The 20,127-nt window shown below is 47.5% G+C and overlaps 1 protein-coding gene and 1 long non-coding RNA gene across 4 annotated transcripts in view; one reads left to right on the top strand and one right to left on the bottom strand.

The window, feature by feature from the left end:
- LOC134958670 (uncharacterized) overlaps nucleotides 1-20,127 on the bottom strand; it is a 358,801-nt gene that overhangs the window by 51,077 nt on the left and 287,597 nt on the right. The window lies entirely within an intron of this gene.
- The window catches only part of CAMKV (CaM kinase like vesicle associated), a 188,152-nt gene that overhangs the window by 110,159 nt on the left and 57,866 nt on the right, over nucleotides 1-20,127 (top strand). For 2 of the 3 annotated variants that reach the window (XM_063941406.1, XM_063941407.1), the window contains exons 2-4: nucleotides 4,084-4,185; nucleotides 8,647-8,778; nucleotides 8,995-9,069. In XM_063941406.1, the coding sequence (XP_063797476.1) occupies nucleotides 4,091-4,185; nucleotides 8,647-8,778; nucleotides 8,995-9,069 (302 nt within the window). In that variant the 5' untranslated portion in view covers nucleotides 4,084-4,090. The remainder of the gene's footprint in view (nucleotides 1-4,083; nucleotides 4,186-8,646; nucleotides 8,779-8,994; nucleotides 9,070-20,127) is intronic. The other variant, XM_063941408.1, reaches the window with a different exon arrangement.

The raw sequence follows: 20,127 nt of genomic DNA, 5'->3' as shown, positions 1-20,127 counted from the left end.
ATACGGGTGCACAGTGCTCTGCTCTCAGGGGAATACATGCAGAGCATACCGCTCTCACATATACAGGTGCACAGTGCTCTGCTCCCAGGTGAATGCATGCAGAGCATACCGCTCTCACATATACAGGTGCATAGTGCTCTGCTCACAGGGGAATGAATGCAGAGCACATATACGGCAACACAGCTGCAGCCCAATGCTGTCTCTCTGACTTCTCCTACCTTTATCCATGGATAGGTAGGTAGGTAGATAAATTGTTCAGTAGGTAGTTAGACAGATAAATATAAGTAGGCAGATATTTATAGATAGGTAGATAGATAGAGGTACGTTGTAGGTAGACATGGATCGGTAGGTAGAGGTACGTTGTAGGTAGACACAGATAGGTAGGTAGGTAGAGGTACGTTGTAGGTAGACATAGATAGGTAGATAGAGGTACGTTGTAGGTAGACACAGATAGGTAGATAGATAGAGGTACGTTGTAGGTAGACACAGATAGGTAGGTAGATACACTACCGTTCAAAAGTTTGGGGTCACCCAGACAATTTTGTGTTTTACATGAAAACTGACTTTTATTTATCAAACGAGTTGCACAATGAATAGAACATACAGTCAAGACATCGTCTAGGTTAGAAATAATGATTTTAATTTAAATAATAATTTTGTCCTTCAAACTTTGCTTTTGTCAAAGAATGTTCCCTTTGCAGCAATTACAGCATTGCAGACCTTCAGCATTCTGATTCTAGCTGTTCATTTGTTGAGGTATCTGATGAAATTTCACCCCACGCTTCCTGAAGCTCCTCCCACAAGTTGGATTGGCTTGATGGGCACTTCTTGCGTACCATACGGTCAGGCTGCTCCCACAACAGCTCAATGGGGATGAGATCTGGTGACTGCGCTGGACACTCCATTCCAGACAGAATACCAGCTGCCTGCTTCTTCCCTAAATAGTTCTTGCATAATTTGGATTTGGAGGTGTGCTTTGGGTCATTGTCCTGTTGGAGGAGGAAATTGGCTCTAATCAAGCGCTGTCCACAGGGTATGGCAGGCATTCCCAACCACGGTCCTCAAGGCACACATAAGGGCCCTACTCACTGGCCGACCCGCCGCCGAGCTGCCCGACGGCGGATACGGCCGACGAGCGACCCGGCGGCGGGGGGGCAGTGACGGGGGGAGTGAAGTTTCTTCACTCCCCCCGTCACGCGGCTGCATTGAAGTGCAGGCAAATATGGACGAGATCGTCCATATTGGCCTGCATGCACAGCCGACGGGAGACCAGCGATGAACGAGCGCGGGGCCACACATCGTTCATCGCTGGAGACTCCACACTGAAAGATATGAACGAGTTCTCGTTCATTTATGAACGAGTTCTCGTTCATTTATGAACGAGATCGTTCATATCTTTCAGAAAATCGGCCAGTGTGTAGGGCCTATAACAGTGCAGGTTTTAGTGATATCCAGGCTTCAGCACAGGTGACTTAATTAGTAGCTCAGTTATTTTTATTTAACCATCTGTGCTGCAGCCTGGATATCCCTAAAACCTGCACTGTTGGTGTGCCTTGATGACCGTGGTTGGGAATGCATGGGGTATGGCATGGCGTTGCAAAATGCAGTGATAGCCTTCCTTATTCAAAATCTTCCTCTGTCCAATGTCTGTTCTTTTGCCCATATTAGTCTTCTCCTTTTATTGGCCAGTCTCAGATGTGGCTTTTTCTTTGCCACTCTACCTAGAAGGCCAGTATCCCGGAGTCACCTCTTCATTGTAGAGCAGGCATTCCCAACCACGGTCCTCAAGGCACACCAACAGTGCAGGTTTTAGTGATATCCAGGCTGCAGCACAGGTGGTTAAATCAAAATAACTGAGCTACTAATTAAGTCACCTGTGCTGAAGCCTGGATATCACTAAAACCTGCACTGTTAGTGTGCCATGAGGACCGTGGTTGGGAATGCCTGCTGTAGATGTTGACAATGGTGTTTTGCGGGCACCATTTAATGAAGCTGCCAGTTGAGGACCTGTGAGGCGTCTATTTCTCAGACTAGAGACTCTAACGTACTTGTCTTCTTGCTCAGTTGTGCACCAGGGTCTCCCACTTCTTTCTTCTCTGGTTAGAGCCTGTTTGTGCTGTTCTCTGAGTGGAGTAGTACACACCGTTGTAGGAAATGTTCAGTTTCTCAGCAATTTCTCGCATGGAATAGCCTTCATTGCTAAGAACAAGAATAGACTGTCGAGTTTCACATGAAAGTTCTCTTTTTCTGGACATTTTGAGAGTATAATCGAACCCACAAATGTGATGCTCCAGATACTCAACTAGCTGAAAGGAAGCCCAGTGTTATAGCTTGTCTAACGAGCAAACCCGTTTTCAGCTGTGCTAACATAATTGCACAAGAGTTTTCTAATCATTCGTTAGTCTTCCACCGCGATTAGCAAACACAATGGGGTCAATTCTATTCGGCAACTAAAGAATAGCGCCGGGAATTAGCTCCCGACGCTATTCAATTCTGCTACTAGTTGCCCGCAATTGTCGGGAATTCTTCTCTCATCCCCAAGGGATGAGAGAATAAACCCGACAAAAGTGCTGCCTCGCGGCCGGCGCGAGGCTGATTCTGTCGGGAATCAGCCTCGCGCCGGGTAGTTAAGTCGGAGAATGCCCGTTCTCCTGACAAAACTACCTGTTAAGTCGGCGAGAACGGGACATCGCCGACTTAACTTTAGCTGAATTGAATAGCGTCGGGAGCTAATTCCCGGCGCTATTCTTTAGTTGCCGAATAGTATTGACCCCAATGTACCATTAGAACACTGGAGTGATGGTTGCTGGAAATGGGCCTCTATACACCTATGTAGATATTCCATTAAAAAGCAGAGGTTTGCAGCTAGTATAGTCATTTACCACATTAACAATGTATAGAGTGTATTTCTGATTAATGTTATCTTCATTGAAAAAAACAACAGTGCTTTTCTATCAAAAATAGGGAATTTGTCTGGGTGACCCCAAACTTTTGAATGGTAGTGTATACAGATAGGTAGACAGATAAAGGTAGGTTGTAAGCAGAGATATAAAGATAGGTGGTAGGTAGACAGGTAGGTAGTTAGGCAGATATATATAGATATGTAGACAGATATAGGTAGGTTGTAGGTAAACATAGGTAAGTAGCCAGATATATAGATAGGTAGACAGATATAGGTAGGTTGAGATATAAAGATAGGTGGTAGGTAGACAGATAGGTAGGCAGATATATAGATAGACCGATATATAGGTAGGTTGTAGGTAGAGACATAAAGGTAGGTGGTAGGTAGACATAGGTAGGTAGGCAGATATATAGATGGGTAGACAGATATATAGACAGGTTGTAGACAGATATATAGGTAGACATATATAGATAGTTGGTAAGTAGGTAGACAGAAATATAGTTGGTAGGTAGTTGGATATATAGGTAGGTAGGTAGATATTTAGGTAGGTAAATAGTTGGTAACCAGTTATGTAGATAGGTATTTAGGTAGGTAGACTGACATATGTAGATTGGAAGGTAGATAGGTCAACAGATATGTAGATAAGAATGTAGACAGGTAGGTAGACTGATAAATAGTTGGTAGGTAGATAAGTAAACAGGCAGACAGATATGTAAATAGGTAGGTAGACAGGTAGGAATAGTTGGTAGTTAGCTATGTAAACAGACAGGTAGGTAGACAGGCAGATACTTAGATAGGTAGGTAGACAGGCAGATACTTAGATAGATAGTTTAGAAGACAGGAATGTATTTAGGTAGATTCACATGAGATAAAGGGAGTTCACCAAAAGATGGAGCAACCTGAATAAATGGGGGGCACCAAGCGTACCGCAAGCAGGGGCTCCCACCCAGACACGGGGCCCGACACAGGCCTAGCCTAGGCAGGAATAGCGGGCTGTGGCTGGAGGCCCCAGGTCAGGCCCCACATCTTGGCCAGGATACGGCAGGTATAATGATTAGGAGGCGGCATTTCCCATGAGCGAGGAAATGTCACTTATTGTGTAATATGTTCTATAGGACATGACCTGGTGATTAGATAGAATAGTGAGTCAGTATACATTACACTGTCCTCTCTCTCCGCAGCTGGGCAATGCCGTTTGGATGTGTGACTTTAGGTGACAAGAAGGATTACAATCAACCCACAGAAGTCAGCGACAGATATGACCTGGGTCAGCTCATCAAGACGTAAGTATGAGATGATGAATGTGACCAGCGCCAGTATAGACTGCTATGTTACAGCAAGTCAGCCTCCCTTCACTCACTCACACTCAGCGTTGTCAGCTTCCCTACACTCACACTCAGCGCTGTCAGCCTCCCTTCACTCACACACTCAGCGCTGTCAGTCTCCCGTCTCACACACTCAGCGCTGTCAGCCTCCCTACACTCACACTCAGTGCTGTCAGCCTCCCTTCACTCACACACTCAGCACTGTTAGCCTCCCTTCTCTCACACTCAGCGGTCAGCCTCCCTTCTCTCACACTTAGCGGTCAGCCTCCCTTCACTCACACTCAGCACTGTCAGCCTCCCTTCACTCACACACTCAGCGCTGTCAGCCTCCCTTCACTCACACACTCAGTGCTGTCAGCCTCCCTTTACTCACACACTCAGCACTGTCAGCCTCCCTTCACTCACACACTCAGTGCTGTCAGCCTCCCTTCACTCACACACTCAGCGCTGTCAGCCTCCCTTCACTCACACACTCAGCACTGTCAGCCTCCCTTCTCTCACACTCAGCGGTCAGCCTCCCTTCTCTCACACTCAGCGGTCAGCCTCCCTTCACTCACACTCAGCACTGTCAGCCTCCCTTCACTCACACTCAGCACTGTCAGTCTCCCTTCACTCACACACTCAACGCTGTCAGCCTCCCTTCACTCACACACTCAGCGCTGTCAGCCTCCCTTCACTCACACACTCAACGCTGTCAGCCTCCCTTCACTCACACACTCAGTGCTGTCATCCTTCCTACACTTACACACTCAGCGCTGTCAGCCTCCCTTCACTCACACACTCAGCGCTGTCAGCCTCCCTTCACTCACACACTCAACGCTGTCAGCCTCCCTTCACTCACACACTCAGTGCTGTCATCCTTCCTACACTTACACACTCAGCGCTGTCAGCCTCCCTTCACTTACACACTCAGCGCTGTCAGCCTCCCTTCACTTACACACTCAGTGCTGTCAGCCTCCCTTCACTTACACACTCAGCGCTGTCAGCCTCCCTTCACTTACACACTCAGCGCTGTCAGCCTCCCTTCACTTACACACTCAGCGCTGTCAGCCTCCCTTCACTTACACACTCAGCGCTGTCAGCCTCCCTTCTCTCACACACTCAGTGCTGTCAGCCTCCCTTCACTTACACACTCAGCGCTGTCAGCCTCCCTTCTCTCACACACTCAGCGCTGTCAGCCTCCCTTCACTCAGATACTCAGCGCTGTCAGGTTTACAAAATGGCCGCCAACCATCAATGAAAAGATCAAAGTCCTTTTTCGGTCTTGGCCACACAGTAATCATTTCCCGCAGCGGCCTTGGAGACCCCCGATTATTACTGCGTCTCTGCCGCATTTCACTGCCGAAATGGCAAGGCTTGTGAGCACGTCATGCTGTAACTCGCGGTGTGTACTGCTCATACTGTAAGCAGCCTCCCTGCCCTCACACCACACAAAGTGATGATTTCAAGCAGAGCCCACTTATTTGTAAGGGACGCTATCACTGCATCTCTGCCACTGCATGCAGTATCACTGCCGGAAATTGCATGGACCATGCGTGAGCTATATTACTGTATATAAAGAACTTTATTTACACTGTAAAGCTTTATGGTACAATATAAGTGACTGGCCTGCTTGCCAGGTCTTGCTCTGTAATGCTGTATCCATCCGCTGCTGCTTGCAGCTCCGTAGTTTCATTAGTGGAGCATTCGCCACCCAGTGGTGAAGTTGTGTATTGCATGCTGTGGATTCTCTTGCATCTTAGTGTGCCTTACCACGCCAACGACAACCTACGCTATATTTATGCCGCGACTAAGACGCATGTATGGTGAAAGTACAGCAACGATAAGCGTGGCTACACATGTATCTGCATACAAAATGCTACGTTACAGTGGCCGAGTCACACAGGAGCTGGCGGCTATGATGCGCCCCATTACGTACAGAGGCTAGATGAGGAATTACGCAGCTGTATGTCAGCACCGTGTCACACTCAGTGCTTGTGTCAGACACTATTTACACAGCCTACAGTATATACTCAATCAAACGTTCAACATTTCTGCCAGCTGCTATGCCAGCTTATGCCTACACAGGCCCCTCTGCGTATGTAGATGTGAGGTTATTTCCCAGAAGCAAATGATAGAATGTATTCAGCAATAACTTGTTATAGGTGGCACATGCCTGGGTAATAATGCCATCCTACCCGAGATCTATACCAGCCCTAGCACTATACAGCCAGAGACACAACAAACGTGGGTGAATCCTGTTATAAAGGGAACAGGAATCACCTCATTAGTGGCAGCCCCTCCACCCAAAGACCACTCTTCCAGGGACCCCAGTGTATTCACCAGCTGCTCAGCCAATCACAAGTAGTACACGAGAGAGCGATGTGATAGGCTGAGCAGCTGGTGATACGACGCTAATGTGGAGCCTCTACTTCAGCTACTATTAAGAAAAATAGAATACAGGTTGAGTATCCCATATCCAAATATCCGAAATACGGACTTTTTGGAGTGAGAGTGAGATAGTGAAACTTTTGTTTTTTGATGGCTCAATGTACACAAACCTTGTTTAATACACAAAGTTATTAAAAATATTGTATTAAATGACCTTCAGGCTGTGTGTATAAGGTGTATAAGAAACATAAATGAATTGTGTGAATGTAGACACACTTTGTTTAATGCACAAAGTTATAAAAAATATTGGCTAAAATTACCTTCAGGCTGTGTATATAAGGTGTATATGAAACATAAATGCATTCTGTGCTTAGATTTAGGACCCATCACCATGATATCTCATTATGGTATGCAATTATTCCAAAATACGGAAAAATCCCATATCCAAAATACCTCTGGTCCCAAACATTTTGGATAAGGGAGACTCAACCTGTACAAGCTTTTTCTTACATGTTAAGGTGCGTTAATGCATCTCTAATACAGACTATGGGGGTGATCACTGGGCTGCAAACTTTACTGTCCTGCGTTCAGATAGTCGCCGCCTCCAGGGGGAGTGTATATTCACCGTGCAAGTGTGCAAACGCTTGTGTACGCCGAGCTGCTAAAATCCACTGTGTGCAATCTCTGCGCAGCCCAGGACTTACTCCTCCAGTGCGATGATATCAGGCTGATCGGGGGCGGAGCTGACGTCACACACCCGCCCTGAAAACGCTTGGACACACCTGCGGTTTTCCGGACACTCCCTGTAAACAGTCAGTTGCCACCCACGAATGGCCTCCTCCTGTCAATCACCTTGCGAACGCCCGTGCAATCTGATTTTTCGCACCATCCCGTCGCTGACCGGCGATGTCCTTTGTTGTTGTCCGACACGCCTGCGCATTGTGGTGCATACGCATGCGCAGTAAGTACCTTATCGCGGTTCCGGTATGAATGGTCGACCATGTTATGGTCGACAGTCATTAGGTCGACCACTATTGGTCGACATTGACATGGTCGACATGGACACATGGTCGACACATGAAAATGGTCGACACATGAAAGGTCAACATATGAAAAGGTCGACATGAGTTTTTTAACTTTTTTGGGTGTCGTTTTTTACGTAAAGTGACTGGGAACCCCAATTAGTGCACCGCGTCCCCTCGCATGGCTCGCCATGCTTCGGGCATGGTGCCTTCGCTCCGCTACCGCTTCGCTCGGCACAGATTACCGTTCCAATCGTAGTCCATGTGGATGGTAAAGTATGGAAAAGTTCCCCAAAAGAAAAAAAAGTTAAAAAATGCATGTCGACCTTTTCATGTGTCGACCTTTCATGTGTCGACCATTTTCATGTGTCGACCATGTGTCCATGTCGACCAATAGTGGTCAACCTAATGACTGTCGACCATAACATGGTCGACCATGTGAACGGTTACCCCTTATCGCCCGCTGTGCAGAAACGCACAGCAGCGTTCAGATCTGAATCACCCCCCAATAAACATTACCTTCAGGAAAGGATAAAGGGATATTGGCAATAAATGTTTTGAATAATACCGTTTAGCTTTAACATCAGATATTTCATTTACTGTAGTCCTGACAGCCCCACCGCCATGTTTCCACACACAGGAAACACAGACAACGTCATCGCCCAGCCCCGAAAAAGTCCATGACGTGCCTGCATTTCCCAACCTCCCCCCTCCCCCCATGCCGCTTCGATGCCCCTGGACGCCTGTCAATTACCATGCTATTGCATTCTTCGCACTATGGTGGTCATTCCGAGTTGACCCCTATGACTGCTGTCTGTGCGCAGACCCCCTGAATGCAGCAGCTGCGTTCACCTCTGAATGACGGCCTATATAAGGGACCCAACCGCATTTTTTTTTACATTTTTGCTGTTGGATGCGTTCTGCGATCCAGCCTGAATTAGGCCCTATATAAAGGAACCCGTGTCTGCTGAGAGTAATGGCAGCTCAGTCTCATCCTCACTACACATAACTATGTATTTCTTCTCAGGGAGGAGTTCTGTGAAGTCTTTCGAGCCAAAGAGAAATCTTCTGGAAAACTTTACACCTGCAAAAGGTTTCTGAAGAGAGATGGGCGAAAAGTCAGGAAGGCGGCCAAAAATGAGATCAACATCCTAAAAATGTGAGTAAGCGCTGCTAAAACGGCAATTACTTCATTGCACAACAGCGCTTGTCCCCAAAGCTGCGCCAGGTGAGGGCCAATCACCTGTTCTATAGCAGATACAACAACGCTCATACACAGGCACCTCGTACACTATGTATATTGCAGCACCTTGTATTCCTATAGTAACACCAACAGCTTTAATGTCCCTCACTGTGTTCATTTCATTTCCTGCAGGGTGAAGCATCCCAACATCTTACAGCTGGTTGACGTGTTTGAGACCAAAAAGGAGTATTTCATCTTTATGGAGCTGTAAGTTATCTGTGGAACGTTAGTAGTTACATACAGTACATATCGCCTTCATATTACACCGTGCTGTACATCCACAGCGGTTCCTATAACACTGTACACTGTGCTGTACATCCACAGCGGTTCCTATAACACTGTACACCGTGCTGCACATCCACAGCGGTTCCTATAACACTGTACACTGTGCTGTACATCCACAGAGGTTCCTATAACACTGTACACCGTGCTGCACATCCACAGCGGTTCCTATAACACTGTACACTGTGCTGTACATCCACAGAGGTTCCTATAACACTGTACACTGTGCTGTACATCCACAGCGGTTCCTATAACACTGTACACTGTGCTGTACATCCACAGCGGTTCCTATAACACTGTACACCGTGCTGTACATCCACAGCGGTTCCTATAACACTGTACACTGTGCTGCACATCCACAGCGGTTCCTATAACACTGTACACTGTGCTGTACATCCACAGCGGTTCCTATAACACTGTACACTGTGCTGTACATCCACAGCGGTTCCTATAACACTGTACACTGTGCTGTACATCCACAGCGGTTCCTATAACACTGTACACTGTGCTGTACATCCACAGCGGTTCCTATAACACTGTACACTGTGCTGTACATCCACAGCGGTTCCTATAACACTGTACACTGTGCTGTACATCCACAGCGGTTCCTATAGCACTGTACACTGTGCTGTACATCCACAGCGGTTCCTATAACACTGTATACTGTGCTGCACATCCACAGCGGTTCCTATAACACTGTACACTGTGCTGTACATCCACAGAGGTTCCTATAACACTGTACACTGTGCTGTACATCCACAGCGGTTCCTATAACACTGTACACTGTGCTGCACATCCACAGCGGTTCCTATAACACTGTACACTGTGCTGTACATCCACAGCGGTTCCTATAACACTGTACACTGTGCTGTACATCCACAGCGGTTCCTATAACACTGTACACTGTGCTGTACATCCACAGCGGTTCCTATAACACTGTACACTGTGCTGTACATCCACAGAGGTTCCTATAACACTGTACACCGTGCTGCACATCCACAGCGGTTCCTATAACACTGTACACCGTGCTGTACATCCACAGCGGTTCCTATAACACTGTACACCATGCTGTACATCCACAGCGGTTCCTATAACACTGTACACTGTGCTGTACATCCACAGCGGTTCCTATAACACTGTACACTGTGCTGCACATCCACAGCGGTTCCTATAACACTGTACACTGTGCTGTACATCCACAGCGGTTCCTATAACACTGTACACCATGCTGTACATCCACAGCGGTTCCTATAACACTGTACACTGTGCTGTACATCCACAGCGGTTCCTATAACACTGTACACTGTGCTGCACATCCACAGCGGTTCCTATAACACTGTACACTGTGCTGTACATCCACAGAGGTTCCTATAACACTGTACACTGTGCTGTACATCCACAGCGGTTCCTATAACACTGTACACTGTGCTGTACATCCACAGCGGTTCCTATAACACTGTACACTGTGCTGTACATCCACAGCGGTTCCTATAACACTGTACACTGTGCTGTACATCCACAGCGGTTCCTATAACACTGTACACTGTGCTGCACATCCACAGCGGTTCCTATAACACTGTACACTGTGCTGTACATCCACAGCGGTTCCTATAACACTGTACACCGTGCTGTACATCCACAGCGGTTCCTATAACACTGTACACCGTGCTGTACATCCACAGCGGTTCCTATAACACTGTACACTGTGCTGTACATCCACAGCGGTTCCTATAACACTGTACACTGTGCTGTACATCCACAGCGGTTTCTATAACACTGTACACTGTGCTGTACATCCACAGCGGTTCCTATAACACTGTACACCGTGCTGTACATCCACAGCGGTTCCTATAACACTGTACACCGTGCTGTACATCCACAGCGGTTCCTATAACACTGTACACTGTGCTGTACAGCCACAGCGGTTCCTATAACACTGTACACTGTGCTGTACATCCACAGCGGTTCCTATAACACTGTACACTGTGCTGTACATCCACAGCGGTTCCTATAACACTGTACACTGTGCTGTACATCCACAGCGGTTCCTATAACACTGTACACTGTGCTGTACATCCACAGCGGTTCCTATAACACTGTACACTGTGCTGTACATCCACAGAGGTTCCTATAACACTGTACACTGTGCTGTACATCCACAGCGGTTCCTATAACACTGTACACTGTGCTGTACATCCACAGCGGTTCCTATAACACTGTACACTGTGCTGTACATCCACAGCGGTTCCTATAACACTGTACACCATGCTGTACATCCACAGCGGTTCCTATAACACTGTACACAATGCTGTACATCCACAGCGGTTCCTATAACCCTGGATCTTACCATCTAGCTAAATACCGAGTCCAGTTTTGTACGCTGCTAATTATCTTAGCTTTACATTTTTTTGGCGTATGAGTGGAAAGTGAAGCACGCAGAAGAAGCAACATAAACATTACACAGCCACAGCTCACGGTTGGATGAAAACTGCGGCCCCAGTAAATGTTTGGAGATTAGTCATGGGATTGTTTACTGCCGAAACCCCATTTACTAGCAATAATGGTTGCGCTATGATGTATTGTCTTTACTTTTTATTAGACATTAGGGTAATTTACATAAATCAGACGTTACAACGCATTCCGCCACTCAGCACGTTCATGTTTCCTCTGTATATCCAGTGGGGTCACTTACTCCAGAGAAAGTGGCTGCTCAGCAAATGCAGCTCTGAACTCGCAGTGCAACTGGATTTATGCAAACATGCCCCACCATTTCAGTTGGGACGCATTGATTGGCGGAGCGGAATGGCCGCCTGTAGGGAGACACAGGAGTATAATGAAGTTCCTACCACAGTGCAGTTTGTTATGGGGAGCAGTGCAGAAAAGACGTCTCAAATTGGCGAGACTACAGAAACGGGATAAAGTGGTGGAGAGGGCACAATTCTGCGACATTCCTTGCACCAGAGCAGAGCTGCAGGTCGGGTCTCGTGTCATATAGAGTGTAAGCCATTTGCTTCATGTAAAGGCTCCTGGTAGAGGCACAGAGGCAGAATCCAAACATAGAACACGGATAGTTACTAGTCAGAGAATTTATGAAGTTACAATAAAGTAACATCATGGTGCACACCCAGCCTCTAGCACTTGGGGGAGTCCTTACAACCTGTTACATGGCTCATCCGGACGGAACACTATGGCAATCCATACGCAGTCTCACGCTCTATGCAGCATAAGGCTCAACTGAGGATTTCCCATTTAGTCTTTATCTTGTCACAATATTTCTAGGTCAACAACCATTACATTTAGGTGTGCAGAATAAAACTCATATGATTAGTGATAAATAGCTTTGTACATACCTCCGTACTGGGGGTGGAGCTTATTTTGCATATATAATTGTTAGGAGCTATCTTTTGCATGTGACAAACCAGCACCACTTGCAAGTAAATGCAAGTACAGTGACCTGCTGGTGTTTGTTAACAAAGTTATGATGCTTTGTGGTTTATACCTTAAAGCTGAAAGGATTTGCTGTAACCCACCTGTCCCGGAAACAATAAAATCAGCACATAGCATTAGAAAGTCCTATATTTTAAATTGGACAAAGCACTTCACATACACAACGCCCCATCTAATGAAAAATGTCTTATTTAAGAGGACAGATGCCACCCATAACTGTCTGGTTTCTGCTATAACACCGAGACCGTGAGCTATGCTGAAAAGCAGCCCCAGGCTCAGGACTGATGCCTCTATTCGGAAGGTGTAAAAGCCAATGTGAATCTCTCCCCAGAAACTACTAGTCCCACAATGAAATCACTGAGGATATTCCCAACCCCACAGAGCTGCGGAGCCAGGGAAATCCATTATTCCTCCCACCATCACAATGGACAAGGCTATATAAGACCACCACCCGTTACTGCAAGAACGAAGAAAAATAACCACACAATCGCTTTATAATTAATCCTAAAAGTTTGTTTTCTTTCTTCACTTCAACTGACATGAACTGATTGTATTATGAACTGGAAGCCACTTCACTCCCTGCTATAATTACTTAGGCCTGGTGGCTCATAGGGTACTAGTTTGTCATTTTCCTATAGGTTTTTGTCTGTTGAGCTTGTGAGCAGTTCTGCACCCCCCCTTCCCCCTCCCAAGACCCCTGCAAGCTTCCAATTTCTACTTAACAGTATATGCCGCCGATTCCATGTATACGGGGGTGAGGGCCCAGTTTACCTTTCATACTGGGGTTTAGGCATAGCAGAATTATTGGCGGTGCAGGGGGTGTAGCAGCTAAGGGGCTCTTAGTTGAGGGGGCATGACAAAGTTATGTCACCCCAATACTGAGGTCATCTCTATGCATTAATAAGAGCAGGAACAAGGGTCCGGAGGGCAATGATGGGATCACCAGGCTCCTACCCGAAATCAGCAATAGTTTAGGCCTTGCAACTGTTCTGCCCCTGCACTTAGTGCGACTGTTCTGTAAAACCCAAAACGGTTGCGCTCGGGAAGCCGCTCCGCCCTAGAGCGATGACAGGCTCAGCCAGCATATGCTGCAGGTGAAATAGCGCTGTTCCACTGTCATTCCATATACACATTCACATACAGTACTTCTACTCTCCCGAAAATCCTGTGGCACTCCCGGCCACCGAGAAAAGTGGGAAAGTTTCTCGTATCCTGCTCAGACCCGCCCTCCATGATGGAGGAAAAGTGGATGGGGACATGATGCGATTTGCGCTAAATCAGGGCATCGTAGCCCCGCCCCTGCTTTACAATGTGAGAAATGTAAATGGGGGGGGGGGGCAATGATGCAATCGCGTCTCTGCAACCCCAGACCAACCCCTATTTCTGAACCACGCCGCCCTGTTGTGCAACCTGGCTGCTCCCTCCTGACCACTAAACACACCTCTGTGAGGCGGTCCTCACTATGTGCAATACACAGGGGTCTGGTTATCACCTCTGTGAGGCGGTCTTCACTATGTGCAATACACAGGGGTCTGGTTATCACCTCTGTGAGGCGGTCCTCACTATGTGTAATACACAGGGGTCTGGTTATCACCTCTGTGAGGCGGTCCTCACTATGTGCAATACACAGGGGTCTGGTTATCACCTCTGTGAGGCGGTCCTCACTATGTGCAATACACAGGGGTCTGGTTATCACCTCTGTGAGGCGGTCCTCACTATGTACAATACACAGGGGTCTGGTTATCACCTCTGTGAGGCGGTCCTCACTATGTACAATACACAGGGGTCTGGTTATCACCTCTGTGAGGCGGTCTTCACTATGTACAATACACAGGGGTCTGGTTATCACCTCTGTGAGGCGGTCCTCACTATGTACAATACACAGGGGTCTGGTTATCACCTCTGTGAGGCGGTCCTCACTATGTACAATACACAGGGGTCTGGTTATCACCTCTGTGAGGCGGTCCTCACTATGTACAATACACAGGGGTCTGGTTATCACCTCTGTGAGGCGGTCCTCACTATGTGCAATACACAGGGGTCTGGTTATCACCTCTGTGAGGCGGTCCTCACTATGTGCAATACACAGGGGTCTGGTTATCACCTCTGTGAGGCGGTCCTCACTATGTGCAATACACAGGGGTCTGGTTATCACCTCTGTGAGGCGGTCCTCACTATGTGCAATACACAGGGGTCTGGTTATCACCTCTGTGAGGCGGTCCTCACTATGTACAATACACAGGGGTCTGGTTATCACCTCTGTGAGGCGGTCCTCACTATGTACAATACACAGGGGTCTGGTTATCACCTCTGTGAGGCGGTCCTCACTATGTACAATACACAGGGGTCTGGTTATCACCTCTGTGAGGCGGTCCTCACTATGTACAATACACAGGGGTCTGGTTATCACCTCTGTGAGGCGGTCCTCACTATGTACAATACACAGGGGTCTGGTTATCACCTCTGTGAGGCGGTCCTCACTATGTACAATACACAGGGGTCTGGTTATCACCTCTGTGAGGCGGTCTTCACTATGTACAATACACAGGGGTCTGGTTATCACCTCTGTGAGGCGGTCCTCACTATGTGCAATACACAGGGGTCTGGTTATCACCTCTGTGAGGCGGTCCTCACTATGTGCAATACACAGGGGTCTGGTTATCACTGGCGGACAGTGGCTGTTGGTAACTGCTGTGTATCTCACGCAGTGCTGTTATTTACTATGCCAGGTCTCCTCTCAGGATCCGCTCTCTAGGTCGACAGTAACTAGGTCGACGGGGTCTCTAGGTCCACAGGTCAAAAGGTCGACATGAGTTTTTCACAATTTTTTTTCTTTTTTTGAACTTTTTCATACTTATCAATCCACATGGACTACAATTGGGAATGGTAACCTGTGCCCAGCGCAACGGTAGCAGAGCGAGGCACCTAGCCCAAAGCATGGCTGTACGGAGAAAACGACACAAAAAAATAATTAAAAACGCATGTCGACCTTTTGACCTGTCGACCTAGACCATGTTGACCTAGAAACCCTGTCGACCTAGTTACTGTCGACCAATAGTGGTTGACCAAGAACCTGCCGACCTAGTTACTGTCGACCTTCCATACCATACACCTCCTTTCCATCCCCCAGCGAAACCCCGGAACTAGCAGAGCTGGATGAAATGCCGTCCTGCGGGAAGTAAGGTAATGCCGGGAATAAAAGCTATGATTTCTTCTGCATTAACCATTACATAGATTGCAGGAAATGCAGCGACAGACATTCTTACTGCTGTGTGATAAACTGACGGCACACTCTGGTCACGGCTTTGCATAGTATTATAGTATATGAGACTTTATCACATCTCACGGAGGCAGCAGGAACAGAACCGCCCCGGCAGGAGATAAATTCCTGCACGCTGGACAATTTCCTTCTCTTTGTGTTCTGGTACCAGCTAGAAGCATAATGTACAGATTAGTATACGGAGGTGCGCTGCAGCCTCAATCCTCTTTCCTTAGATACGGAGCATTTCCTGACACTGGCACTGTGATATAAATGGGACAGTGAGGACACACAGTGGTGGAGTACAGGAACTGCAGCGCACACACACTCCAGTAAATCAGATACTACAAATAAATGTGTGAAACCCAATTTTGGTGGAAAAGGCCCTTTTGTAGCACAGGGTAAGTCCACCCCGCATGCCAGATCCTGCCTCCCCCCTCAGACATGCAAAATCATCGGTACGAGTAGCCCTCTGCCTATGCAGCCTAACTGCGAAGACAGACGGCTACCCGCCATGTTTTGGGTTGCAGCGGCTGCGTGTGACGTCACGCAGCCACTGCGACCCACCCCAGAAATGGTCCAGACACGCCTGTGTTGTCCAGACCACGCCCCTTAAACGGAGCGTCAACACCCACAAAACGCAGCATCGGCACTCCGTTCCCACAGCCCCTGAAGAGTGCGCAGTTTAGGACCTTGCACAGACACGGCATGCGCTGTATAGCAATTACTGTACACTTGCACCAGGGTCTGAATCAATATGGAAATACTTAATACCTGGCCTGTTAGTGTCTCAAGAACCGTTGCTGGGAAACTCGATGGACTACTGGTCTTTTTTCAATCTCACCAAGTATGTTACTATGGGGGTCATGTACTAAGAGGTGATAAAAGTGGAGAAGTGAGCCAGTGGAGAAGTTGCCCATGGCAACCAATCAGCATTCACGTAACATTTCTAATTTGCATACCATACAATTGTACGGAGTAGCTGATTGGTTGCCATGGGAAATTTCTCCACTGGCTCACTTCCCCACTTTTATCACTGCTTAGTACATATCCCCCTATGTTACTATAGATTTGCGATTGCACATAGTAATTGTATACTGGTCTATTCAACACAGCGTCAGTGATAATATTTATATAGTCCCTATCTCCCAATAGGACAGTGATAATATTTATATAGTCCCTATCTCCCAATAGGACAGTGATAATATTTATATAGTCCCTATCTCCCAATAGGACAGCGATAATATTTATATAGTCCCTATCTCCCAATAGGACAGCGATAATATTTATATAGTCCCTATCTCCCAATAGGACAGTGATAATATTTATATAGTCCCTATCTCCCAATAGGACAGCGATAATATTTATATAGTCCCTATCTCCCAATAGGACAGTGATAATATTTATATAGTCCCTATCTCCCAATAGGACAGTGATAATATTTATATAGTCCCTATCTCCCAATAGGACAGCGATAATATTTATATAGTCCCTATCTCCCAATAGGACAGCGATAATATTTATATAGGGGGTCATTCCGAGTTGTTCGCTGGCTAGCTGCTTTTAGCAGCATTGCACACGCTAGGCCGCCGCCCTCTGGGAGTGTATCTTAGCAGAATTGCGAACTAAAGATTAGCAGAATTGCGAACAGAAATTTCTTATCAGTTTCTGAGTAGCTCCAGACTTACTCCTACACTACGATCAGTTCAGTCAGTTTCCTTCCTGGTTTGACGTCATACACACACCCAGCGTTCGTCCAGACACTCCCCCGTTTCTCCAGCCACTCCCACGTTTTTCCCTGACGCGCCTGCGTTTTTCCGCACACTCCCAGAAAACGGCCAGTTTCCGCCCAGAAACACCCACTTCCCGTCAATCACACTACGATCACTTCAACGATGAAAATTCTTAGTTCGGACGCGAGTAAATCTACTAAGTTTTGTGCTAAAATACTTATCGCATGCGCACTGCGTATGCGCATTTTTGCCTTAATCGCTCTGTTGCAAAAATCGTCAACGAGCGAACTCAGAATGACCCCCATAGTCTTTATCTCCCAATAGGACAGCGATAATATTTATATTGGGGGTCATTCTGAGTTGATCGTAGCTGTAGCACAGGGCTAGTCCGCCCCGCATGTCAGTGCCGCTCTTCCCCCCCCCCCCCCACTGCACAAATACAAAAGCATTGCACAGCGGAGATGCTTTTGTATTTCAGGAGTAACTTCCGGCCAGCGCAGCCCCTGCGGCTGGCTGGGAGTTGTTTGTCGCTGCTGCTGGCACGTCCCCCCACGTTGGCCGGACCGCACCTCTTAAACGGCGGCTTAACGCCGCCGTTCAGCCCCCTCCCGCTCAGCGACCGCCTGTCTCAGAGGCGATCGCTAGGCAGTGACGACTGCCATGCGCCGGTGCACTGCAGCGCCGGCGCAGTTCCGATCCGATCGCTGCGACAAGCTGCAGCGAGCGATCGGGTCAGAATGACCCCTATAGTCCTCTCCCAATAGGACTGAAAGTCGATCAACTAACTGCTTGTCAGATGTATTGTAGCACACAGCTCTGTCAATGGTTAATTTGTTACGTTTCATTATTCCCTAAGTCCAGCTGTCTGAAATGTAGAACCCTGTCCTCATCCTGACTTGTATGCGGAGAGATTGCTGGGGGGCGGCGAGGTTGCTCTTCATGGTTATTCTGTAATTATAGTTTTTGCGGCGCAGTACTTTCCTATAAAGATGGTGACTTGTGTGGTAAGTGTCCTGCGTCGGCAGTATATACAGAGCACGCTGTGTTCCGCTGTCTCAGGGCGCACGTTGTGTATGTGCTGCGTTCAGGAAAGCCACATAACGGCTCTACAGCTTCCAGTGCACGAGTAAAGAGCGATATTTGTATTCACACACTGGGGAAATCATCATATACAATATAAGAAGCAATAAACTGCACAGCGGCTCTCCTCCGCTATGTCAGCCCCTCTAGGTGCAGTGGAACTAGTAATTTGTAAGTTATTTGGTGTTCCTGTCTGGTGCTGGGAAGATGAGCACCGCAGGACATCGCGATCAATATTCCCAGATACAGCAGACTATTCCGCAGCTTTAGAATTTCCGCCCTCTGTTAGGATTTCCAGCTTCCTCTGTGTCTGTTCTAATGGGAACGGAATATAAAGTATGGCGAGGAGGATACAGCAGCACTTCAACCACAGAAATTATTGCCTGGAGTCTGTATGTGTATATATATATATATATATATATATATATATATATACTCTCTGGTAGTTCCGGGAGACCTCTGAATTTTGCTACGAAACGCCCCACATGCACTCAGATTCCATGGGTCACAACCCCCATAGGCCCTGCATCCTATCATGAAGACGTGACTCACGTTACTGCACAGCGAAGATGGCGCCATGATAACGTAAACCGCATTATCCCTCCCTGAAACTAAAATGAAAAGGTTATTAGCCTCCCAGAGACGCCAGCTCAGCGGCGCCTGTACTTAGTGCAGCAATCGGTGCAGATAATTCTGTAACGTTTACCGGAAAGATTGTTTCATTGACTTAAGAATGATAAAATGACACAGACAGGAAATTGCGGAGCGCAGAAAGGTCACTCGTGCCTCTGGGTTACTGCACATTGTGCAGAGATTACAGCACACCCCGGGGGGGCTCATGGGTTACTGGTTGTTATAATAAGTGTTCAGCAAATACAGCTATTGTCATGTGGATCCTACTCCTATCTGGGGCAGCCTCTGCTGGGGCGCACAATAGCCTCTGAGAGAGTTTCCACACTTTCATCAGCACAGAACAAAGGACAACAGGAGGGGAGGTGACTTATCCAATGAGGATGGCTGTAGCCTGCGCCTCGCCGACCCATGTCCGCCCCGCAGGGTAACTATAGGAGTCACATCGGAGAGTGGGGGTCATTCCGAGTTGATCGCTCGTTGCCGATTTTCGCAACGGAGCGATTAAGGCAAAAATGCGCATGCGCATGGTACGCAGTGCGCACGTGCTAAGTATTTTAGCACAAAACTTAGTAGATTTACTCACGTCCGAACAAAGAATTTTCATCATTGAAGTTATCGGAGTGTGACTGACAGAAAGTGGGTGTTTCTGGGCGGAAACTGTCCGTTTTCTGGGAGTATGCGGAAAAACGCAGGCGTGCCAGGATAAAACGCGGGAGTGGCTGGCTGAACGCTGGGCGTGTTTGTGACGTCAAAACAGGAACGAAACGGGCTGTGCTGATCGCAGTGTAGGAGTAAGTCGGGAGCTACTCAGAAACTGCTAAGAATTTTCTA

This window comes from Pseudophryne corroboree, chromosome 9 (genome assembly GCF_028390025.1).
Source record: "Pseudophryne corroboree isolate aPseCor3 chromosome 9, aPseCor3.hap2, whole genome shotgun sequence".
NCBI lineage: Eukaryota > Metazoa > Chordata > Amphibia > Anura > Myobatrachidae > Pseudophryne > Pseudophryne corroboree.
This window is presented reverse-complemented; position numbering and strand designations above follow the sequence as displayed.